At 39.8% G+C, this 27,127-nt stretch overlaps 1 protein-coding gene across 1 annotated transcript in view; it reads right to left on the bottom strand.

Annotated features, from left to right (window-relative positions):
• Positions 1 to 2,447: 2,447 nt before the first annotated feature.
• Positions 2,448 to 27,127, bottom strand: part of gmds (GDP-mannose 4,6-dehydratase) — a 363,184-nt gene continuing 338,504 nt past the window's right edge. The window contains 2 exon segments of the mRNA NM_001037253.1: positions 2,448 to 2,874; positions 4,056 to 4,124. Coding sequence (NP_001032330.1) covers positions 2,812 to 2,874; positions 4,056 to 4,124 — 132 coding nt within the window. The 3' untranslated portion in view covers positions 2,448 to 2,811.

Here is a 27,127-nt window from a genome sequence, read left to right as displayed (position 1 = left end):
CAGGAGTGAGTGACCAATAGCTGTATTCTACTTGGTGCGGTACACCCACTCATAAACAAAGTCATATAAAATCAAGTAATTGCTTAGCAGAGCAAAATCATGTACCTAATTATGTATTGCCATTTTATGACTATTTTATGAGGCCTCAGTCCAACTAATAGAAAACACACCTTGTAGTCACTAACCTTTAACTTACCTTTAAAATGCAAACCCTAAAACTTTATCATATTACTGCAATATTAATAACAGTTCCTAAACTCCACTTTTAGGGTTTGCATTTTAAAGGTAAGTTAAAGGTTAGTGACTAAATGGCAAAGGGGCTGGCAATCACAGTTTGAAAGAAGGAGCACTTGGTTTAGTTGAGATGCATTTTGAGCAAATGAAATGAAGTTTGTGCACCTGTATGTAGAGAATACAAGGTGTTATGTATCTCATGTTTGGGACCCCATGATGTATCAGTTCAGGCATGTGTTTTCTATTAGTTGGAACAGTACTGACCTAAGGCCCTGGAGCACTTTCACCAAGGTGTCCGCTGAGGACACACTCTCCTCAGCCCAGGTGTTTCTAACTCTAAGGCCAGGACACAGAATTCCCCTGTACGACTCTGCGTGATCCCACGGCCAAGAACCACACAAAGGAACATCTTACTTCTCCACAGCTCCAATCCCACTCACGGTAAATGGAAGCGCTCACAAAAATCATACTTTTATGGCCAAAACTATTGGGATATGCTGGTCATTTTAAGTGATGCTACACAACACATAATTAACTGTTTAAGAATTAATAATGTTATTTTGTGTCATGTTAAAAGTTCAGATGTCAGTGCATCTGTTTTTTCTGCATTAGATGAGCCTAGGGCTTTTACTCTCATTGTAAATTAGCTACAGGTATCCTTAGCAGTTGTAAATGTTAATCCTGCCTAGCCTTGCGGTTTACAGCTGTCACAAAGTGAGACAGGACTGCTGTTGTTTACAGAAAAGGAATGGTCACAAGAACCCCAAAATAGATTCCTCTACTCAAGCATAACAAGCACTAATAATTGCTTCAAAATAAAGTAAAACTTTTTTTTGATGTTGCTAATTTATTACTGGCTGTTACTGTTAGATAGTGTTTGGCCCTTCCTGGTCACAAAATAAGGCCTGTAAGATTGCATTTGTATTGCCTTTTTAGAAAAAAACTTCTTCACCAATATCAACAATTATATTCTTCTGTTTCTCTGTTGGGTCATGTGCCCATGACTGTAATGCCTCCTGCCTGAGCTATAAGCCGTAGTAGGCAGCAAGAGGATGGATACCACAGTATGCTTGTTTGCAGTGAAAGGCTGCAGAAACCTTTCTTTATACTGAGCTGCGCAATTTAATGTAATTTTTCATGGACAATATGTACAGGCAAAGTACATAAATAATATAGTAAGTAATATTAAGCAGTTACATGACCATTTCTAGCCCTGTTAGAAACTTGCACTGGCTCCAGTTCAGGAAACAGACACTGTTTCCCCATTTTATGTAATGGCTCTTGGTAAAAGGAACAAAGCTCAGCCCCTAAGCCAATATTCCTGACAGTCAGGAAAGTGTTAAAAAATGTGCAGGTAGTGTTCCTTTAGGGTACTCCATCCCCTAAGAGTAAGTTGAAATATATATTCTTTAATTGCCTTTACTGCAGCTTCCCATAGCAAGTATGATTTAGTAGTACAGGTGAGGCACACGAGGTGTAGGCAGAGGTGCCAAAATAAATAATTGTTTTGTGTTCCTTCTTTATAGCTGTTTACCCTTACAGTTAAGTATGGCTTCTTAAGGGACTGCGTGTTTTGACTTTAGCAAATACACAAAATAACATCTGGTTTACTATTTCATCCTGGTTTTCCCTGGCCTTAAGTAAGAATATGAATGGAAGCAAAGTGGGAAACTCATGGCAGATCCCAGACCATGGTCTTAATGACCTCTGTATTACCCGGGTGCCTTGGCAAGAAAGCGCAATTACATTTATTAAGCTTACAGTTGGTAGGTATAGACTTTCTGCTTCCTCTGCCTTCTTCTGAGCTGCTTCAGGTTCCTGTGGCTAATTATAGAATGGTGAAACAGGAAGGCCCATGAATGGTGCTATTCTGGAGCAACTGGAACCTGGGGATAGAGGAGCCTTTTGTCACCCACTCCTGGACTGGACTTAGATGCTGCTTTCAAGCCAACCTTAACCTTCTAAGCGTACATATCTAAAGCAGAAACTCTATTTGAAAGAGGGCTTTATTACCTAAGAGCTTAAGCTAAATAGTGCAAAATGGAGAGCAAAAAAATATGTTTCCATTGGTTTTGTTTAACACCTTCATGAAATCCAGAGGGCTTGCTCTCAAATTCACCCACTTGTGACTTCTTTTAGCCACTGATGCTGCATAAAGAAAATTTTCGAATACTTTGATTTCGATTCATTTAGAGGAGAGCAAATATGACACCTTTTTGACAGAAATGAAATTTATTAAGAAAAGAAAACCTATAAAATAGCTAGAAAATCACAAGGTCCATTGGCACGACTCCACCGCTTATTAATAATTATAATAATTATATCTTCAGTATCCACCTGCGTATTTTGGGCAATTAAACAAAAAGGCAATTTTGGGAAAAGGACACCATAAATATATCCCCATTCTGACAGACAGAGGGGAAAATCAAACGCCAGAAAATGCCATGTTACCAGTATGAGTAGGATTAAATATTCACTGGGGGAGCTCAGACCTTCCATACACCTTTTACTTGAGCATTTGTGGGGGACTAAGAGTCCGAAGTTTTATCAGGCTGCTATGTCATATTCATGTACTTCTTAGGCATTGGGATTGGTCTTCATAAGTTCGATATCAGCTTCAACCATCTCTTTAACCAGTTCCTGCAGGAAAATGAAGGCACATCCCCTGGTCATAAAAGCCCTTTGTAACATTCATAGTAAGAAAAGGAGCAGGGGGGAGGCAGAAGTGAGATAAGAGCCAACTCTCAGTTTGTTCGTATTTTGTTCAGGACCCTCTAAAACCTGTACAGAACTTTACAAGTCCCACAGAAAGCAGAGAAAAATGAGTTAGGAGTGAAGGAACCATTATGGTCACAGAAAACACCAAGGGACTCACAAAGAACAGGCACACAGAAAGCAGATTTTGTTCTACGTGAAACCTCACATAATAAGTTGTAAAAGCTGAACTCCATAAAACTTTTAGTTGAGTAATAAATTAATGGCAGAGAACAGAATATAAATTATATGTATTCACACACACAATATATGTGCACACATAGCTATGTGTATGTAACTTTTCTGTGCAGTTTATAAAAAGTCACTCACGTGTTTTCCCCCCTTGAAAAAAAAGCAGTTAAAAGCCTGTGTAGAGAACAGGGTCAGACCTAGCAAATGGGGACGGACAGGTAAGATTAGCGGAAAAACCAAGGCTGGGGCCTCAGGATAGAACTTTAAATGGGTGGTGGGCTTTACCTTTCCTAAAAATATTTTGTGCTATAGAGAAAGAGAAAGAAAAAGGTTCAGGGTTACAGAACTTGTTTGGAAAGAAGAGGGTACAGGTAAAAGTTGGCAACAGCAAATTAGACTGCTCTAGAGGGTCCTGTTGGATCTCAACTGCAGTGCAGCTGCAATATATAATTGCACAGGATTTGGTGGGACCTAAAATGATTCTGCAGTGAGGCCCAGTAGCTGCCACTTCTTTCAAAAGTCATCTTGTTTTTGAGAGTGCGAGAGGGCACTATCCCTGTAAAGACACCGTCAGCATTCTAATGGCACTACATTGGTTCGTTTGTAAAAGCTACAATTTGGCAATATCAGCAAAAGAACAGATGTTTGCCTTTTTCCTAACCCTTTTACCAAATTAGCCTGATCTGGTGTTGCACACAACAGCAAATTGTTGCCTTCAGGCCTTTGACAGTATTACGCAAGGATCTGCACTTAACTGAAAACACCATACATGTGCCAGTGTTACCCCTAAGAGCAGATATCGATTGCTTTGGCTTGGTTGGTATCAATTATTTAGGCACAAACACCATGGATATGCGGTTTAAGCAAATACTCACATTGAAGGAGACTTTTGGTATCCAGCCCAGCTTATTCTTTGCTTTGCTGCAGTCACCTTGTAGGAATTCCTAGAATGAAACAGGAAAGGGACATGCATTACTACATGCACTTGAAAACCTGAAAGAGGGGGTGCTACTGGGCGCAGTGAAACCTAGCAAACACAAAAAACACTTATGAAAAAATAGTTCTTACTGTGTGTAAATTCTATAAACCAAGCTGCATTAATTGTTAGAAATTTATATCAACCCTCCTTGAGAGTCAATTTATTAATTTATTTGCCTGATATAAAGCTGCTGTGCAACAAGACCTACAGTTCCATATTGCGAGAAGTTTTTAGGTGCAGCCATATGGCTTGTCTTAGTTCAGAGATTATCCCTTACTATAGTACAGCATTATTTCAGCATCATTTTGCAATCTAGCCTGATGCCCATTCGTGGCAGTCCAATACAATGGAATAGAATATACATTCAGCTAGCACACTGGGGCAACTGAATGCGGAAAAAATCCCTTCTGTTTATTATGTCAACATTTTGGGGGCACAGTATGACCAAATGAACATGGGGTGCCAAAGAAATGTATATATTGTTATTAAATTGTCCCTAGAGCAAACCAAATGTAACCATTAAGCTGGCCATACATGCCAAAAAAATTCCTACAATTTTGCTTGGGCTCCGAATTCTTATCACAACAATTTTTGTACCATGGCGATTGGTCATTTAGTCGACTAGACAGCTTAGAAAGTTTCAGTTGGATAACGATAATATCTGTGCGTATATTGTATATCTGGCGATATCCTTTGACCTTCAATGTATTTCCAGGACATACCTTTCATCAGTTTGTTGTCTGGAAATTTTTAATGGTCAAAACATCCTCCAATTTGTTATTTTTAGGACTAATCCTACAATTTCAATCTGAATGTTAGTTTTAGATTGTTGCATTAAAACGTACGATTGATATCCAAATGTTCATAAGGCAACTAAAATCTGAACGTCTATGGCCAGCTTTACATTCCTGTTTTAAAAAGCCAAATAATACTGTATTTCACATACAACAGAAGATGCATAACTTTCCCTTGTCTTACTTATTTGGAGGTAAAATCCCACCCATTAATATAGCAGAAGTACACATCTCAGAGCCATATGGGAAGATCTTCTTACAAGGTCTGTTAGAAGCAGTTTGAAAAATTGGAAAGTGAGAAGGGGCCTTGCTAGTCAGACGGAATGGGTGTAATTTACATCTCTCCTTGTAGCTGCTGCTGTCCTCTTAACAGATTTTTTTCAATGAGGCAGTGAGCTTGTTCCTCGGTTAATCCATGTTCCTATAATGAAAAGCACCTTCGGGGGCCTTTTGGAGTTGCAATTTGTCCTAAACAATGAAATCACGCTAAGCCTGGAGGCAGCCCTGGTGGGACTGTGTTCCTATTAGGGTGAAAGGTAATGTCAGGGCTAGGCCTCCTGCAACTGATTACTCAACAACTCCTATCATCCCTAACCACAAATCTCTGTGTGCCATTGCTCCAAACCTAAACACACACATACCACTCAGTCTACATGAAATTACTTTGGTTACAGTTCATGGTCTGCATTTATCTGCAGAACAGACAGATAAATCTGCTCAGATTTGTATTTCTCCTGTGTCTCAACCACATTTAGTAAAAACAGTAGAGGTGCATGTGAAATTCAATTGTGCAGCGCAGTGGTCAGGTTACTTCGTTGCCTGTTTTGAATTATTGTGTTGTTTTGTTTAAAAGAAAACTAAATCACAAAGCAAACATAATAACAAAATGAAATGCCCAGCTTTAAATAAAAACACGTGGCCCTAAAGGCAATTTTGCACGTGCCAAAGGTCAGGGCTTCGGGAGCTCTGATAGAGCATGTAACCTGTTCATTGCTGGATGGGAAGGCACTATACAGCTCCGCGCCCCAGTCTGACACAACGTGCAACACCCACAGAGATTTTGTTCTATAAATACATTTCCTCATCTAGACACAAACCACATGGATGGCTGTATAGAAAGCTAAACACAACCATCTTCTGTTCTGCACAAATAACCTTTTACAATCAGACTTCCTAGCCTTTGTACATATGGTATTTATAATATATCCAAATGTATTATCTGTGGGCATTGTGGGTAAATTTCACAAGTGGCTTTAAAAAAAAAAAAGACTCCCACTCCCTTTTTTTTTTTTTTTAATATATTTTTTATGCATGCCCACACTGTTGCATGAACAGCTGTGGCCTATAAAGTGTAGGGCTTTCTTTATATTGGCGACTGAAGGGGAGCTCTAGTAGCGGCTACACATAACTAGAAACACATTTCCTTTATACCACCCTGTCACACAGGGTGGTTTTTCTCCCATGGTATTTCCACAGAGAAATGCCTAAAACCACCCGTGCTTCCTCCCTACTGACTTATTATACCAGCGTGCCAGTGTCAGGCAGTTTTGAGGGTAGGCATCACAGGCAGTGACATTAGCTTAAACATCAATAAACAAATGATGAATTGGCACTGGGACTTTGTGTCTATTGTAGGCTGCTGTTTTTGTGACTTTGTATGCTTATAACACAGCACTCATGTCATAATTTTAACTGTATTAGAGATGCTAATTTATGAACAATATGTACATTTGCACCAGTGCTGTAAATCTTTCTTGTAACTGATAAAGCAAGGCTTCTGGGACGTGATGCCTTCAAAAGTTACTACATGTCAAAACTAGAAATCTGATGTGAAGTACAAATCATTGCCATTGTTCCAATATGTCTGGTTTTTGATGTCTAGGAATTTGCACTGTTCTATTGCAGTCCTATCCGAACAAATGCTGAATGGGTGACTGGGTTGAATCTGCAAGGAATTTGTATGATACCCCCGTCTTTATATTTATTCTCCAGGAACATCACTTCCTACACAGGCAGGTTAATCAACCCTTGATACAGTATAACTGGCCATAGTGTGTGTATGGCTGTGTGGTAGAGTCATAAGATTGTAAACTCCACTATGGAAAATGACTAATATGAATGATTATCAATCTTTGTTAAACACTATTTAACATATAGGCACTATAAACATAAAGGATAATGATAATAGCCTTGTAGCTATTGTGAAAATACATGAAGCATGTGATATACTTATATCAGAAGGATGATAACAAACTGGAAAAACCTAAAACATATATTAAATAAAAAAACACTCCCAACAATGTACAGAGACTAATACAATAAAGACAGTAATATAAATGAAGTGTGCACCACCAAAGCAAATCTAGTAATACACAGGGCAAATTGTGTAGTTCAAAATGTCATTAAAACAAAACTGATGTTAAAACTCTTGAGAAAAATGTAAAGCATTTTAAAGTAAATAGCCTGTTTCCTGAGGACCACTCTTGGGTGTGAGAGCTGCCTTCACTTTCCACTGTTTAGGTGAAAGATATGGTCTGAAATGTATTTGGCCCAAGTCAGTTACTGCCTCTAAAAACTGCCACACACAGTAAGGAGAGCGGGGAATTTAGTTGTCAGGCTACAAGTAAAATGTGTTCAGTGTACATTTGACATACAGAAATATAAAATTCACCAGTATAAAAAGGGTGTCATTAAAGGGAAAATACACCCCCTTTAATGGCAAGTTGGTGTTACGTAGAAAAGATGCATAAACACTATCTGAACTTCAGTAAATAAAATGTGTCTGTGTGTTTTTTTTAATTTTATTAACATAGATATACCCAGCCCCGGATTTCAAATCTGGGCGCCCCGAGGCCGCCCCCCCCCCCCAATTGCTCATGCGCGAACATCTCTTCTCCCCCCCCCCCGTGCCGCTGTAAGAGCGCAAGCATTTATACTACAATACGGAGCTGTGGGGAGCAGTCCCCATTGCTCCGTATGGGAGCGAAGTGTCAGAATTTGTGAATTTGTTTGCGATGGGCCGGCATGCCACCCCAGGCCCGGGCCTTTGTGGCCTCGCAACAAATCCAGGCCTGGATATACCTGGTTTCACAGATTGATAGGGCATAGGCAGTGGCAGATGGGGAGATAAGTCAGCTGCAGTAAAATCTCGGGTACCACAGGCAATTAATCTCCCTGTAATGCTTTCCCATGCAGGAAACTTTGGATGACTTTGGAAAACAAAGCGCCATGTGTATTTTCCCATGGGCAATAAAGTGAATCACTGGTGGCTTTCCGGGGAGATTTGGCGCCCATGGCAACCAAGATTTAATGCTATATGTTACAATTACGATTTTTACTGCAACGTTCAGGGCTGAATCGTCAGATATGGAGGTAGAAAAAATAGAAATTTTACCCCTATCTGATGATTCAGCCCTAAATGCAGCTTTTTTCACGAGTGTGTCAGTCTGCAGGTACCGTGCAGTCTAACAATCCGCCTGTACGCTTAAAAATCTTCTCATTGTGCCTGCACCCAGAAGCACTGAATCTGCCTGGGTGTAGGCATATGCAGCCAATATCTGCCAGCAAACACCAAGTCATGCTTTTGTTGGCAGATATTGGCTACAAGTGCCTGCACCCAGGCAGATTCAGTGCTTTCGGGTGCAGGCACAATGAGAAGATTTTTAAGTGTACGGCCGGATTGTTAGACTGCGCTCATCCGCAGGATGACAATACCCCTCACGTGACCTTGCCCATACGAACCAATTTAATGGTAGGGCCCACAGATAAACAATTTGCCCACTGTCATTAACTGTAATTGGAATTAAAACTGTAAGAGCTAAAAGATATACTGTATAACTTATTTAAAACTTTAATACTTTCAGAATGGTATGTACTGTTTTTTACACCCACCAGGCTTAGGAAAACAATTATTTCATTTTGTGAGCCCCAAGAAAGTGAGTTATTAATCTCAGATCTCAGCCTGTACATGCCATGTGTATCTCTTACTAAACCTTGCTTAGTTTATTGTAACGTACTGATGTTCCTTTAACACAGGATAGTACGACTCTGCAAGATTACATTGTTTGGGTGACAAGTCAGACACTTGATAATCAGACATATTGGAGGTGTGTTTTTGATGTTTCCTTTCTGTGAAGAAACAAGTTCAGACAAAGTTAAAACAAGATGTATTTGCTGTCTTCCCTATACCACAAAAAAGGTATTTCAAGGTATTTTCAAAGGTATTTCAATGACAGAGTAAAGCACAGGATTATTTCTTTGTATAATAATGTCATCACTCCGAAACAAGTATAGCCTGAGAGATACTAGGGGAAGCACAGCCTTTAGTAGGCTAGCACTCACACCCTACCATACCAGTATCAAGCCTCACAAGCTGATTTTATGTTAGGAAACTAAGTAAGGTACAGATATAGGATCTGTTATCCAGAATGCCCGGGACCTGGTATTTTCCAGATAATGGATCTTTCCGTAATTTGGATCAACAGGCCATAATTCTGTTAAAATCAATAAAACATTAAATAAACTCAATAGGATTGCTTTGCCACTAGTAAGGATTACGTACAAGGTACTGTTTTATTGATAAAGAGAAAAAGAAAATAATTTATTTGCTTAAAATGGAGTCTATGGGAGATGGCCTTCCCATAATTTGGAGCTTTCTGGATAACAGGTTTCCAGATATACCTGTATGTTTGCATTACATTCATTGAAATAGGCAGAAATTAGCACTATATTATACTGACTTCAGAGTTCAGCTGGCAAGGAAATTTATTTTGTAGTTAAAGTAGCAGAGGAAATGCAACAACACTGGGCCAAGGGGAAGTTCTGTGCTCAGTTTTATTATCCCACTATATGTATGGATGGAGAGGCAGCCTGAGCCTGTTGCAAGAGTGAATATTCTGCAAAGCTTATGCAGTAGCCACTGGTGTTAAATGGGCATTAATTCCAGCAAAAGAAAGGCTATTATATACAGTGGAATACCTGCTCTTGCAATATGTTTGCTTTGCAATTTAACTAATCATACATTTATGAAGGAGCTCCCTTCAGGGCTGATTAAAGGCCTTGGTGGCCCTGGGCAAAGCTCTAATTGGTGGGCCCCTTTATCCTGACACGCACAGAAAGGCATCATTTTTTGAACCATGCCCACTTTGTGGCCTCACCCCTAACAACCACACCCATTTTACCAAAACATAACCCAGACATGCCAGTATAATTACTACAGAAAATGGATAATGAGCATATTAAACCCAGATGTGCCAATATAATGTGCAACTAAATTGGATTATGGGCATATTGACCCTAGGCGTGCCAACATTATTACAGAAAATAATAATCAGGTTATTAACCACAGATATCATGTTCCAGTATAATCACTGTAGAAATAGCCTATGAGCACTTCATTAAACCCAGGCAAGCCAGTAAAATCACTAAAAAATTACCAACAAGCACTCCATTAACCCCACACATGCCAGTAAGATCATTGGAAAAAAGACAACAAGAATTCCATAGACTGCTTGGTGTGCTCTCTCTCTCTCTCTGCCTGGCTTTAACTGCCTCTGAAAAAATCCTTGCAGTAGTAAATGACTACTACCATCTTGCTTTGCTTCTGCATTACTTCCTGCTGTGCATACTGTAGTCCAAGAAATGAAAGAAAGCATAAAGCATGCTCCATAAAGAAGAGAGTAGGGTGGGGGAAATAAATGGTAGTGTGGTGAAATCCACTAGCACTGATGCAGCAGACATACACAAAGCTGTCATTTATGAGAACGAAGAACTTGGGCTGGTATTGTAGGGAAGGATCACACAAGGGATGCTAAGGGGCTGATTTACTAATCCACGAATCCGAATGAGAAAAATTCGGATTGGAAAACGAACATTTTGCCATTATGACTTTCGTGAATTATTGCGACTTTTTCATAGCCATTACGACTTCGCGAATTGTCGCAACTTTTTCGTATTGAGTGCTTGAAAAATTCGCGACAATTCGCAAAAAAGTCGCAAAATACCGATCATTACGAAAAAAACGCATTAGGACGCTTTTCGGACATTCGTGGATTAGTAAATGTGCCCCTAAGACTCAGCACACAATGGTTTTGTACCTCTGATAAATACCATGTTTAGCGTATTTACTTCTATGAATGAATAACTGGAACTGGAACTATGTAGGACTGACTCCCTTAAATGAGTCAATCATTGGGGCCTACTAGCAATGACAGGCAATTGATTAACTTGCAGTAAATATATTTTTAATGGTTTTCATCATTGGCTAGGTTTTATTTTACGGGTCTGTAAACATTGCTTGATTTTGATTAATGATGGTTACCTTTGTCTTGCTTAAACGGGATAATTTATCCCTAGCACTTTCTTTTTATGGTTCTGTTTATCGTAACAGGAATTATAAAGCATACATTGTATTGATCTTGAATGAATCTAAACCAATTCATTACATACAATTATCTGACATAGGAATTGATGGCAGAAGTTGGCAGCATTTAAATGAAAAAAGGGAATAAGAATCCACACAAACATATTATACAGAAATGTATACAGATTCCATAATTGGACATGATAATAATGTTTGTGCTATTCTTATGCGAGCAGGGAGAAGGACAAACAGACTAATTACAGTGCTTTCCTTGAACTGGACCAGCAACAAAGCACAAACAATAGGAGATCATCCTAAAATCAAAAACACATTTATTTAAGAACAGTTACACCCTGCAAAGTACCATAGCCTCACTGACAAATATAGATTGTAAGCTCTACAGGGCAGGGACCTCCATCCTCTTGTGTCTTTGACTCTTAACTTATTGCAACTGTATCTTGTATTTATTTGTGCTTATTGTAATACTTTGTATTTATCTATTTTAATACCCCTGTTTATATTAATGTATTCTACTGTACAGCGCTGCGTACATAAGTAGCGCTTTATAAATAAAGTTATACATACATACATACATATCTCCCCCTACATGCAGACTAACTTGTGCTTGGCACAAACATGTCAGGGAGTGCAGGCATGGTGCTTTGAGCCACGTTCTGCCTACCTGCACGACTGCACTGCACCTTGCAGGCTGCTCACAAATTCCTTGCTGCAAATAATCTGTAAGTAAGCACTAAAGGGACATGGAGGGGGGATTTCAGAAAGGATCCCTACCATTTCATAATTATTAGTAATAAGCGAATCTTTCCTGCTTCGCCAAAAAATTTATGGTATGGCAAAATTTTGCAAAACATATTTTTTCCGCAGCTACTGAGCAACTTTTTTGTTGTGATGAAAAACTAACTAAAAATGAGCATTATTATTAAATATACAAAGTTAATTTGATGCCAAGGAATTTGGAACAAAATCTGGCATAAAATTTGCATATTTCAAAAGTTCCTGAGGGAAAAAGACAGTCAAGTACCCTTTTCCAAATAAAGGTGGCCATAAACGTTAAGATTTGCTCGTTTGGCGAGGTCGACCTAAAGTGGGCGATATCAGGCTAATTTGATAATTTGGCCCTAGTGGCAAATGATCGAATTACAACAATGGGGATAGGAGCCATTGGACCGAGGAGCCAATGCAGTCCCCAATCCAACAGGAAAATAAAACCTGCCCGATTGGCACCTGGACGGTTTTCACCCAGATATGGATCAAGGAGTCCCATCGGGGGGCCCACACACCAGCAGATAAGCTGCTGGATTGGTCTAAAGGACCTGAACCAGCGGCTTAAATCTGCCTATTAATGACTACCTTAAAAGTGCTGATACACAGATGGGAAGGCTTAGTTACTAATTCTCAATGTTGAGTAAAAAAGCAGCAAAACACGTGCCACTTTTTTATTCGATTTTGGGTGTTATTTCCCCCTTGAACATGACCTTATTTAAGAAAAAAAATGGAATATTTTCATTTTTTGTGGCAAAAAAAAAAATTGCACACCCATAAGAATCACATTGTTCCATTAATTTTCAATAAGACTGAAAATTTAAACTGGGAAAAAAATTAAAGTTATTTGAGACGATTCCCATTTCTTTCTTTCTTTCTCTTTACATGCACAAATACACAGACACACAAAAATACAGAGTTCTGCCCTACTTGGATGTAAAAATAAAGGTATCTTTATTACTCCAATGTTTTTGAGTCCTTACCTTAATAGAAACCTTCATGTATGTTTTTGGAGAGTGGAATGAAACCCAGAGAAAACCCACAAAACATACAGAAAGCGCCCTGATGGGACACAAACCTAGGACCCCAGGCAGCAATGGTAACCACCATGTAACAGTACTGCCCAAAATGCTACTATTTCTTGGCTGCCAAGAGACAGAGCTTCCATAAGCCTGCCTCCATATATGTACAGTACATTTATTTGCCCCCCCCTCAAATATTCCCTTTTGATACATTTATCTCTGCTCAGTAAATTTCTGGTTGGTGGGACAAAGCCCCCAGCACCTTATGTTCAATTTTGAAGAATAAAGAATTCATAAGCCAAAAGGTAAATCTGCAAAAAAATTAAGATGAGTTGCAAAGTTGCTCAAATTTCTTACCTGCACTATAAAGGTTTAGGTTGATTTTCTCTTTTATCACTCTTTATTTGAATATGCCCTGCTGATACCTGCACAGTGTGGCAGAATATGTTGGCATAAGCATTGGCTAATTACTAAGCTAAGATACACAACACAAAGGGCTGGAGAAAACAGGGCCCTACACAGCATTCCTAGAAAAGGAAAACAGTGGAACAGCCAAGGTATCAAGGGAACGAAGGAATGTTCAGGGATTTAGATCTTAGTATAAACTTGTGGTAAATACAGCATGAATAGCCAAATGCAATGGAGAATTTACATGCAAAGTTCAACTGCTTCAACAGTTCATATGTATACAAAATGTCTTTCTCATTCCCGTTTAAGGGAGAAAAAAAAAGACAGGCATTTCCGTTTCTAGAGGAGTTTGAAAAATATTCTTATCTTATCAGCGAAAGCAAATCTCCAATTTCAATATGCACTGGCATGGAAACAAAAATCGCACGCTAGAAAACCAGAAAACCCGGGGGCCACTCGCAGAACTTCTGCTGTGCCCAGTCAGGATTGTGGTTCCTGAATATCAGCACAAATGAAAGCAGAAACCAGGTCTGTGTTTTAATGACAAGGGGTGATAAGAGACAAGAAGAAAACAGCAAGCTGTCTGGTCTGCTCAGGAAGTCAGGAATCAGTGGCATTGTCCGTCAGCGGGGGCCAAGAGAATTCCGTCAGTGCTCAAACAATGCTCCAGCTCAACCTCAGGAAAATTGAGTCAGTCAGCACTGGCCCTGACAAGCATTCTGACACTGGAGATAAAGTGGCAAATGGAGGAAAGCAGAGGGAGCTGGCCCCTGCACTGCATGCTTCCCCTGCCAGTGCTTCATCACTCTGAAGGGTGCAATGCAGAGTTAATCAGCACAGGCTCACAATGAGTGCAGCAATCAAGCCACAGTTATGCTCTTAGGGCGGTGCTGTTTTGGAGAGCTTTGCACACACCAGCCTCACAGTGACATTATATATAAACAGTGTCATTCAACAGAAGAAGCACAACTATACAAATAACTAAATATCCCATCTAGATTGGACTGTTTTAAAAGTAGCCAAAGCTCTTTGCCCATGTAGATGCCCAGCTCTGCCCTCCTTAAATTGCTCAGCAAATTTCCTAGCTTCCCTTGGCATCTCAAGTATGGATCAAAGTGGATCATAAATGCACAGAGGAATTGCTGGATTGCCTTACATCATACGGACACCTCTAATTGATTTAAGGCACTGCCACACTGGGTGTTTTTATTGCACTCGCCACATAACTAGGGGATATCTTCCATCTATTCCGTTAGCATATCATGACATCATTTTCATAATTCCGTTTAATATTTTCCACCAGGTTTTATAATGGTATATTCAGCAATGCCGCAACTGAGCAAAGCAATCTGGCAGCTTCCTTCCAGATGGATAACTGGAATGCATAAAGCCTGGAGCCGTTCAATGTACAAAATAAAGATAAGTCCTTGAAATTCTTTCTACTAAAGGAAAAAAAAAGACTTAATAACGGGCTAGGTTTCATTTTTAATAAATATGTGAATTACATTTTTCTGTGAGACACAGGTAAGCTTTACTTTTTATTTTAAGGGCACATAAATCTATTTACCTCATTTCCTAATTAAAGCTTTGCACAGCAGTGTGACAGGAGTGTAATATTTTAAGCGAAACAGGTGAAAAAAGTTCATAGCATGAGCTATAAGTGCATAAATCAAATGAATTAACTGCCCCAGCAGGTCACCTGAAGTTTGAATCCAGGTATAGAGAGCAGCACAAGGTAGATATGTGTGAGAATGTTCAACGCTATGAAGACTACTATATTGGCAGGTACAGGAATGTGATCTCTTATCTGAAAACCTAATATCTAGAAAGCTCCAAATACCTGGCCATCTCCCATAGCGTCAATTTTAAACAAATAATTCTAATTTTTTTTTTAATTCAGGCAAGTTTATTGAGAAGAATTTACAGCAGTTTCAGCATATATACATCACATTATGAGGCAGAGTTACGCAATGTAATAAGGTTCTAGCATAAGACATGTTTTGCAGTGACAAAAATTGTGAGTTATGTTGCATTTGAAAATACTTTGTGACTTTTTCATTTGTAACCATTTTCCTTTCCCCCGTTCATTTCTGACCTTTTCCCTCAGGATGTTGACACAAATTACAGTTTACTAACATATTATCTTAAAATGCTTTATTAAAATACCGCCTATATCTTCCTAAGTGGATTTTTTTCTAGCCGTTTTTCCCATAATTTTTCTTGTTTTTTTGGGAGCTCCTCTAGTTTTATGTATTAGATTTTCCAATGTACAAGGAATTCTCCTATTGTACTCCCAAGTTGTTCTTCTATGTCTAGAATATCTAACCATGCTGGGTTAAATAATTCTAATTTTTAATAATTGTTTCCTTTTTCTCTTTTATAATAACACCGTATTTAATCCCAACTAAGCTGCATAAATCCATATTGGTGGTAAAATAATGCTACTGGGTTTATTTAATGTTTACATTTTTTTTTACCAGACTTAAGGTATGGAGATACAAATTATGAAAAAAAACAGGTACCAAGCATTCCATATAATAGATCCTATACCTGTAAAAACAGAACTGGATACAATAAAATATGCAGCATTTATGTTTTCAATAAACACAGAATCAATAACAGATATGTTATAACAATGTTAAAATAAAAATACATAAATAATGGAATATTACAAGTTCTGGATTGTATTTGCACTTATGCCTTCCTGGCTCTTTCCTAGTGTAGTAGCTTACACCTTCCTGAGCAAGATATAGTTGCAGAGAAGAAACATGATAGATGAACAGCACACTAAATAAAGTATGCTGCAGATATACCTATACATATATAAGAACAAACAGGAGCACACCATCCAAACGATCAGAGGCCCTGGGTGCTGGCAAAAAACAATAATAAAGAAACAGAGAGCCGCACACACAGGGACTTTGCAAAAAGACAAAGTATTTAATGAAAAAGATCCGACGCTTCGAGCACAAACTGTGCTCTTCCTCAGGGACAAACCAGATTTGTCCCTGAGGAAGAGCACAGTTGGTGTTCGAAACGTCGGATCTTTTTCATTAAATACTTTGTCTTTTTGCAAAGTCCCTGTGTGTGCGGCTCTCTGTTTCTTTTATATATATATATATATATATATATATATATATATATATATATATATATATATATATATATATATATATTATATATATATATATATATATATATATATATATATATATCTCTCCCATTGACGGCACTCACCAGTACAAATCACACGCCGGGTGCTCACCATAAATTATTCATCTGAAGTCAGTTGAAAGCACTCACGGCTCAATCTGTTTAAAGTCTCAAAAGATTTTATTGCCCCACACTCACATCGACGCGTTTCGATCCACACGATCCCGTGTGGATCGAAATGCGTCGATGTGAGTGTGGGGCAATAAAATCTTTTGAGACTTTAAACAGATTGAGCCGTGAGTGCTTTCAACTGACTTCAGATATATATATTATATATATATATAATGCTAATCTTACAATGGTACCAAGTATATTTATACACTGATGAAATTGTATTTCCATGTATAAGCAACCCATTGATGTTGTATTAAAAGGGGTTAAATACAATGGCAGTAAGCTGATTTTCCTTAGCAGGCACACTTCCAACCTTTTTTTCCTTGTAGCATGCCCAATGGAGGAAGTCCAAGCTGTGGCCTTTCACATGACATCATAAAAGTCTAATTTATCACCAGCCACCAAACATCTAGAAAATCATAACATCCTTTCAGGAAAACTATGTGGAAAATAATCAGATTGACTTTGATGAAAGCTTTATTACAAGCTGAAGCCTGACACTTTGAAGAGTAACCCAGTGTAGGCTTTACCTGCTCTGAAAGTCAAGGCACGTGTTATTGTGCTTGCAGGTAATGCACTGAAGTGAATCAGAACCTAACAGATACTGCTGACAGGCTGCAGTATAGCAACGAAAGGGTTATGGAACAGGTTAAAATATTCTCTCATTTCTTATCTGGATTTTGTCACTATCTCACTGTTTCATTTTTGGCAACAATGTAGACAGTTCTCAGCCAAAGTGAGCGATTCATATTTAATATGTTGCACTCAGGGACTGCATTTCTATAGTTTGCTTAGCATTGTTTCTCTGCTTGTAAGCTTATTTTAAAGACAAACTTTACAAAAGTTTGGCCAGAGGGGCTGCTGTAAGATGCCATAGACAGTTAATATTTAGTGGGCTGGTGGGGTCTGTTTGGACCTCTGTGCAGTTAAAATGCCAGGGCCCATTTTAAATCCCAATACGGACTTACACCTCCCCACAAAAAAAAGTTACTCCTCCAAGAATTTGATTCTGGTTGTAATGGTGCTACAAGCTCAGAAATATGATAATGGGGTGAACTGTCCATCTTATTGCATGTCATTGGGCCAATTATGTACAGTATATTTGACAGCAACATTATATTAAAATAATTATGTAATACAATCAAGTCTATGTAGCCCTTGAGCAGGCCGGGGAACATAAAAATCCTTGTGTCACGTCCAACCTGAGGGCCTCCAGTTGGACAGCACTGATATAATGCAAAGAAATGATCATTGACATACCACCTGTTTGAATATTGGGCTCATACGTAACTGAAAGCTGATTTCTTTGGGTCGGTTTGAACAGGGCTATTTGTTCAAAAACAGATGTCTGTTTGATGTCTGCCTGGCTGTTTTATGTGGCCCGTGGTGACTGTGCTTGACGGTGCAGCACCAATCGCCTGACTGTGCCACACTAGTCCCAGTGGCACTTGTAACTGTGCCTGACCGTGCAATTGCCTGACTGCGCATTCCAGTCCCAGTGGCACCTTTCGTTCTGTCCTGCCAGGTTTGTGGTGGGAAATAAAGTAATAAACACCACACACACTGCAGGGCAGAATGTAAGTGGCCACTTGGAGTGCCACTGGGACTGGAGTGACGAAGTCAGGCAATTGGTGCTGCCTGGTCAGGCGCAGTCACAACGGCCACATAAAACAGGCAAAAGCGTCTGCTTTCACAGAACTGCGCCCCCGCACCGCAAGTTTGCACCTGGTTGGTAAGTCCTGTCCCATGGTTCCCACAGTTGTTTTGCTTACAGTTTGCTTTGCGCTTGTTGTTATTTTCAGAGCATGATTAATGCACATGGATGGTGTTTCAGGGTGAGGAAGGATTTATCCTTTTACTACTAAGTATCTTAATAAAAAACTTGGACCACGACTTAGCCTGTATTTTAGATTTCAGCCCTCTTATGTGATTGAGTTTGACACCCCTGGTCTATAGCATCTTACAGCAGCCCCACAGAATGCTAGACCGGGCCTGCCCAGACTTTATAGGTACTTTTGCACTTACATTGCACCAATCAAGAGTTTTTCAAAGTGGCTGTATATCTGTCATTTTCCAGCAGTTCTGCCATGCTTAATGGCTAGAGATTTTAGCTATCTTTATAGAACAGCGGTCTGTCACATTGGTCAGAGGCCCTATCATAATTAATTATGACTGAGATAAGAAAGCTTAGCAGAACTTTGGAAAAAACACTCCGTAGTAAAGTTAAAATTTGTAATTTTCAGAAAACGAGATATCGCTTTGAGACAAAGCACCTAGCTCTAATTAGAGAAGCACAGAAAATGAAATGGAAATATTGTATAAAGGGAAACGATGGGATAACAGTATTCCATTAATCAGCTATGTAAACCTGGCCTAAAGCTCAACTGAAAACAAGAGATGTGAGACTAAACTGACAGAGTCTGTGTGTACAACAGATCAAAGATGTCTGAAATGAAAGAGAACACGAGCGACTTACAATAAAAAGGCTATTCATACTAAAGGAAAACATTTTATACAAGCTTAATTGGTGTAACGTATACCAATGCAAATTATTAGGTTGTGTTCCTGTACGCACACACTCTCACAGTTTGTTAATACATTTTACCCTTTACTTTACCCTTTCTTTTCCCTGTATCTGCTTTAGATGTAACATAAACATTGTGCCTTAACACAGGCTCAATAGGTTTTTAGGCCCTTAGGAATTTATTTAGCTTATATCTTGACAATCTATAATGCAGATAGATCCAGATACTATCATCATACCCTTCAATGGGAAACAAAATATGTTTTTGTAGTGTGCTGGTAATTGCTATAATCCTATAAATTTAGGTCAAATGTTCATAGACCAAACCAGGTGAATCTGTTAATTTGTTTTAATCAGCATTTTATTGCTGCATGGTTGCTAAAGGGAGACCTGTCAGAGCCAGTGCTAATACATAGTACCTGCTAAGCCACCTCTAACTGACATTTATCACATAATTAGCATGCTGACAGTACAAATGCACTACGCCTATACAAATTAACATAACCTAGCACCATGAACATAGCATTACCTTCCAATTCATTGTAGCCTTTCCATGACCCAAATAATTACATACCTTCAGTTATACATCATGAGACAAAAGTGATTTGGGCACATACCAATAATTTGTGTATGAGCTATATATATTCAACTCACAAATCATTTCCTAGACATATAAAGAAATACAAAGCAGTAAACAGTCTGACTTTTCCAAGGGTATAATAAAAAGAATTCAGCAACTTTTGATTTCAAGTGACAGGAGGTTATTAGCATTTCATTTTTTCCTGTACAGTCAGTCTAATATTGTAAGGTAAGGAGAGCACTTTGTTAGGCTGTGGAGAAATTTAGACATTGGATGAAGTTGGCTGTCTCTGTTCTCTCTTTTGCACCTTACATTTACACCTTGCCAAGCCCTGAGAGTTTAAGCAATAGTACATATATTTGACCAATCAGCAGTTTAGAATCAGTCAGAACACTAATTTCTCATCAACACTATTGATTTTTTGGATTAAACCATATTTCATTTAGCTCTGTTCAAAATGTTGTCTCTCCTCTCGAGCTCTATCCTACAGCTCCTTATCTGCTTTGCCCAATACAAATCCCCTTGTTGGCCCCCTGTGCTAAACTACTGTACACTCTGTGTGCCTGCACAGTGGCTCTGGGTGCAGACACATCAGAGGGCTGATAATATGGTAGGGATGAATTCTCAGCCTGCAAGTGTCTGGCTGCTGTGACTTTTTAACTTTGTGTAAACTTTAAATGGTATCTGTACTGAGATTAACTGGCCCCCTGCATTGTTCACACCTCAGATTCAGGCTGTAATCCCCTCCGTTGTTTACACCTGTAAACCCCTCTATTGTTCACACCTCAGATCTATGCTGCCTGTGCCTGCGATACTCTGCCTGCCCTATACTGCCTGTGTGTGCGCCATTCTCTGCCTGCCCCTATGCTGCCTGTGTGTTCCATATTCTATCTGCACTTTGCTCCCTGTGTGCTAAACTCTGCCTGTCCTGTGCTGACTGCATGTGCTATACTCTGCCTGCTCTATGCTGCCTGTGTGCCATACACTGGCTGTCCTACGCTGTCTGTGTGTCATACTCTGCTTGCCCTATGTTGCTTGTGTGTGCCACACTTTGCCTGCCCTACCCTGCCTGCCCTATGCTTCCTGTGAACTTCCTGTCATACTCTGCCTATCTGTGCATACCATACTCTGCCTGTGTGTGCCATACTCTGCCCACCCTATGCTGCCTGTGGGAGGTGATCCTGGCAGGGGTTTGTTCTGGGAGTTTGTTAGTATTTGGAAATAGTTGTTAACAGGTCCCTAAGGTGAGTAATTACGTGCTGGGGGTTGCTGTGCTGCCCAAAGGGGAGTAGGAACCATATGGATTTTAGAGTATGTCTTAATATGACTTGATGAACTTTTTTCACGTATGAGTGATGGGTGATAACCCTGCAGTAAGCACCAACTGTTTGTCTTTTTGGTGTGCTACCGCCATTAATATGTATATGTCTTAAAATGTTTGTGTTAATATGGGTGTGGTCTAAAGTGGTTGTGGTTTTAAAAAAGAAAGTGGCAAAAGCTGACTTCCATTATTGGCCCACCACTGTGTAGGCCAGAAGTATTAAAGCCCTTGGTACCACAGAAGTTGGACAGCACTTCTCTAGGCCATGCTTGTGTTGGTTTTCTGCCACACCCTAAACATTAACTGGTTCCTGATAAAATCACCTTAGTGAGTGTGTATGTGATCTGATTATAAGTTCCACTGGGGCAGGGAATGAGTGTTTGATGTGATTACTGTGTGATGTATAATCTCTGTAAAGCTCTGCAGAATATGTTGGTGTTATATAAATAAAGGAGACTTTTTATAATAATAATAATCTTGCCACATCCTTGAGAATCTCGCCTTCTGTTCAAACTCTAGGATAACTGACCTGCTAAGGATGCCTGGCACACCATGCACACCATTGATCTTCCAAGTCAACAACACACTAGTCAACTTCTTTATATCATAGTTCACCTATGAATCTGTGGACAGTAAGCTCCTGCTAGCATAGCATTTTACATTATAACATTGCGATATAATGTATTATAACATTGTCAGTTTTTTGTCTTTTGTTACCATATCATGCTTTATTATATATGTATACAAATGAAAGATAAGGGCAATGTTACAAGATCTGAATTTAGTCCCTGTGACATTTCTCAAAAAGAAATCTCAGAATTAAAATGCATGCTGGCTTAAAGTGAATTAATCATTAAAAGAGCCCCAATATTTGTCGGGGCAATGTCTATTTGCAGGCTAATTAATTAAACCATTTTCTTTCTATCAAATGTTTCTATTTCAGTACAAACAGAAGGATGGGAAAACCCACTTAGGTATTATAGGCCATGGCACATTTACAGGGCTTTTATAGGGTTTCTTACTCATCTGAATCATGAATAGACTGGGCCAAGAACTGGTGGTTTGATTGCTGCCATTATCAACCATCAAAGTGTTGTATGTGCCTTGGTTCTTAAGGTATATGTATCTGTAAAACCATGCTTTCCCCAACTACAAGGAGGAGACTGAAAATATAGCAGAAAAAGGTAAAGGTAGAACTGACTGGCATTGCACCAGACCCCCCTTTCTATATTTACCAATGGGCACAAGTTTGATGAAGATAAGTGCTGTCCAACTTCTGTGGTGCCGAGGGCCGGAATTTCTCTAGCATATATAGTGGAGGGCCGCTAATGGAAGCCAGTTTTGACCACTCCCCTTTTTAACCACACCCACTTCAAACCACACCCATGTTATCACATCACCATGCCCACATTAATGGTGGTAGCCCTTCAAAAACCATCAATCATCTGTGAAAGAATTATATTATGTCATATTAAGGCACACCCTTAAATCCATATGCCTCAGCCTATCCTGTGGATAGCACAGCAACCCCAAGCACATAATTACACACCTTACGGACGAACTGCTAACTGCTAACAAACTCCCAGAATAAACCCCTGCCAGGTTTACTTCCTACATGCAGCATAGGACAGACAGAGCATGACACACACAGGCAACATAGGGCAGGCAGAGTATGGCACACACAGACAGGGTAGGGCAGGCAGAGTATGGCACATACAGGCAGCATAGTTCAGGTAGATTATGGCACACAGGGGCAGCATAGGGCAGGCAGAGTATGGCACACACTGGAAGCATAGAGCAGGCAGAGTATGGCACACACAGGCAGCATAGGGCAGGCAGAGAGTGGCACACAGGCAGTACTCTGCCTGCCCTATCCTGCCTGTGTGTGCCATACTCTGCCTGCTCTATGCTGCCAGTGTGTGCCATACTCTGCCCAATGCTGCCTGTATGTGTCATACTCTGTCCAATGCTGCCTGTGTGCCATACTTTCCCTGCCCTATGCTGCCTGTGCGTGCCATACTCTGCCCTATGCTGCCTGTGTGTGCCATACTCTGCCTGCCCTAAGCTGCCTGTGTGTGCATGCTCTGTCTGCCCTATGCTGCCTGTGTGTGCCATACTCTACTTGCCCTTAGCTGCCTGTGTGTGCATGCTCTGTCTGCCCTATGCTGCCTGTGTGTGCCATAGACAGGACATACAGTGACACAATGCTGGCACTGTTCTGAGGTGTAAAGAAGTGAACAATGTGGGTGATTACAGCCTGAGCCTGAGGCGGGGGGTGAATAATGAAGGCAGGGGGTGAATAATGAAGGGATTAAAAGGTGTGAACAGTAGAGAGGATTACATGTTTAAACAATACAGGGGAATTGCAGCCTGACTCTGAGGTGTGAGGAATGCAGGGGGCCAGTTAATCTTAATACTGATACCATTTAAATCTTACACAAAGGTAAACCATCAAAGCAGCCAGACAGGTGGGGGGGCCACACAGAGGGGGTCGCGGGCCGTCAGTTGGACAGAATGGATCTAGATTATGATGTAATTGGCATTAAGGTGCAATTAATTAATTCAGCAGTCAAGGAAGGAGTCCACAAGTCATGTGCATAAGGAAAAACCTAGGGGCAGTTGGTTAAACTTGGCCCTATGTTATTAAAGAGGCAAATATACATGCACTCAGGTCTGGACTGGGATTGAAAATACTGGCAAGAAATATATAAAGAAGAGATGGTTGCACCTTCCACATAAAGATATAGCTATGAAGATGCACAGTTACACTTTTCACAGTGGAATTATATCATATCAAACGAGGCTATGGGGGTAATGTGCATACGGAGTATCAAGTGAATATATAAAGAAAAAAGGAAAACCATTTCAGGCAATCCTTAGTTAGACTCCAATCAACTGCACCGTTACCCCAACTTAAGTCAGGTGAATCATTATCCAGAGACAAAAATAATAAATAAAACGTAACCTTTATTTACACAATTAAAATCATAGATTTGACCGAATGTCCCGCCATCAACACCCTTCCTCCCCCCTCAGAACAGAATGCCCTCTGTTCTGAGGGGGGAGGAAGGGTGTTGATATGGCGTGTATTTTAGGTGCAAGGGTAAACTGATCGTGGAGTTGGGGGTGTGGGATAAGCCGACTTTACTCTATAGAACTTCTCACTTATTAACTAACGTGGCGGGCTGGAGTGGTTGAGGGTGACTCTAAACTCCACACACATGGCTATATTGATGTGGATGCCCATTATGTGATTCAATGGATTCTGGTGGGATTAGATTAATTAATATATGTACTCCAGCTGCTGCCTGAAGAGATTTGTAACTGGTGTTTAATTTTAATATTGTGAGGAGATTGGGTTGATATACTTGTTGCGAAACTGTCTCAGGGATTATATAAGTATCTAATACATAGATGCTGAACTGTGGATAACTCAATACTATAGTTGCTATCAAGGCTGGGATAACAGCAACAGTAACTTAGTGAACTGGTGGCAGTTTTAAAACACATTATTGTGGTACTAACATTAATTACTTTACTACTTCCCACCTGCTTTCTCCATTTTCTTTCTGTGTTAAGTGAGGGGGGGACACTACGGCTGGGAATAGAACGGATCCTCTAATGTTTCCTGTATACCCATAAATACCCATAAAAAGATTAAATGAAAAGTATTTGGCTCACCCTTTGCATTTTTTAATGGGAGTCAAATCTGTGATTTTAATTTTATTTCTGTAAAAAAATGGTTAAGTTTTATTATTTTCTGGATAATGATACACCTGATTTAAGTTGGGGTAATGGTGCAGTTGATTGGACTAAAGCTGGCCATACACGCACCGATAATATCGTACGAAACCCCGTTTCGTAAGATATTCGGTGCGTATATATGGCAAGTCGGCGAGTCAACCGATATCGCAGGAGACTGCTGATATCGGTCGACTCGCCGATCGGCCAGGTCAAAAGATTTTGATCGGGCGCCATAGAAGGCGCCTGATCAAAATCTGCCTTCAGGGCTGAATCGGCAAAAGGAGGTAGAAATCCTATTATTTCTACCTTCTTATCTGCCGTTTCAGCCCTGAACGGTTAGTGGCCGATTGTACGATCTTTCGTGCGACGAAAGATCGGAAATCGCCACGTGTGTGGCCACCTTAAGGATTTCCTGAAATGGTGTTCCTTTTTTCTTTATATATGGAACTGAAAATGGGGGGCCAAACAGCCCCCTACTAGCCCACTAAACAGTGACTGTCTATGGCATCTTACAGCAGCCCCTCTGGCATTTGCCATAACCCACAGATTGTCACTCTGGGCCTGCCTACACTACAGTAAAACTAATTAAGTCCCTATTAAGTAGACGGGCAACTCTTGGAATCCACAGCCCGTGTGGTATCTATAGAGAGCTGCCAGCCTGGACACAACAGTTACTAGCTATCCACTTAGGTCCCATTCACTCCTCTTATAAACAATGCAATCCCTGAGAATCCTTTTCTAAACAATGTAATCCCTCCAGCTCTCATATACAATTTGTGTGGCTTTCCTTTTCATGAGTACTTTTCCTTCCATAAGGCTGGTGGCGCGCAGGGAAATTAGTCGCCCACAATAAATCTTCGCTACCGCGAGTGACTACTAACCCCGGAATGAGGGATCTTCAGGCAACTTCGGAAAATTTCGGTCATCCCACCAGCAATTCATATGCTTGGCGGTGGGAAGACATTTTGCGGTAGCGATTTATATCCTCCAGTAGCGAAGATTTATTGTGGGCAACTATTCTCAGTGTGTGCCGCCAGCCTTACACAATCTCTGTTATAAACATATAGCAAGACTTGAAAAAAACAGCATATAAAATGACATGGCTTCTTAAAAATATGCATCTTCCAGCTAGCAGAAAATACAACAGTGCTGTACTTCACTGAACATTATATACAAGGTTACAGATGAGTCCACTTCAGTTTAATGATTGCATCTATTCAAATGCATTTTTATATGAATTGAAAGATACCTTTCTATTGATACCAGTACCCATATCCAATTAATCATTTAATTGGCAGTAATTTAATATATGGGTGATCTCTTCTTTTCCAAAATACAGATTGACATCTGCTGATAATGTGAGCAATGCACCAAATTAGTCATTAACTAGTAACTAATTGTAACTGTTAACACAATCATACATAGCTTCAACATTTCAGGATTTCTGGCATTTGGCTGGGGCCTTGGCAGTTGAAAAGAATGAAAGACATATTGTTCACTAACAACAAAAAGGTAAGGCAAAGGCAGTACATGGCAGCATCTGCTGCAGCACGTAGGCAATGGCTGCCTTCTCTGTGGATTATATTCTACTACTCATCTTGACATCGCACCTGTCATACAGGTTAGGAAAACATGATTAATAAAAAAAAGTTATAATCCAGGAGCACCTCCCTAAATCACACAGCAAAGCCTAACTGTGTGTTTGTTTGGCTAATAATCAGGATTACTTGCTTGTTCTTACAGTTGTATGTAAGGCAGACATTCATATGCATTTCAGTTTATATTGGGTACAATGAAGTCAGAGACTCAAGCGACCGACTTTTTAAAAAGTTGCGGCGGTTGATCGCCCCGTGTGTCTTTGCCCTAAAGCTATGATTTGATTGTTATTGCTAATTATCTTTCTGTTCAGGCTCTCTCTGACTATTTCAGTCTCTCATTCAAACCCCTGACTGGTTGCTAGGATAGATTGGACCCTAGAAACCAAATAGCTGCTGAAATAAAAAAACTGTAAAGCTGAAGAAAAAGATTATTTTCAAAAAAATTGTCAATTACAAAATATCTCAGAATATGACAGTCTAAAATACTAATTGTTAAATTAAAGATA

Source organism: Xenopus tropicalis, chromosome 6, assembly GCF_000004195.4.
Source record: "Xenopus tropicalis strain Nigerian chromosome 6, UCB_Xtro_10.0, whole genome shotgun sequence".
NCBI classification, from domain to species: Eukaryota; Metazoa; Chordata; class Amphibia; order Anura; family Pipidae; genus Xenopus; species Xenopus tropicalis.
Note: the sequence above shows the minus strand (reverse complement) of the source record. Positions and strands in the feature narration are given on the sequence as shown.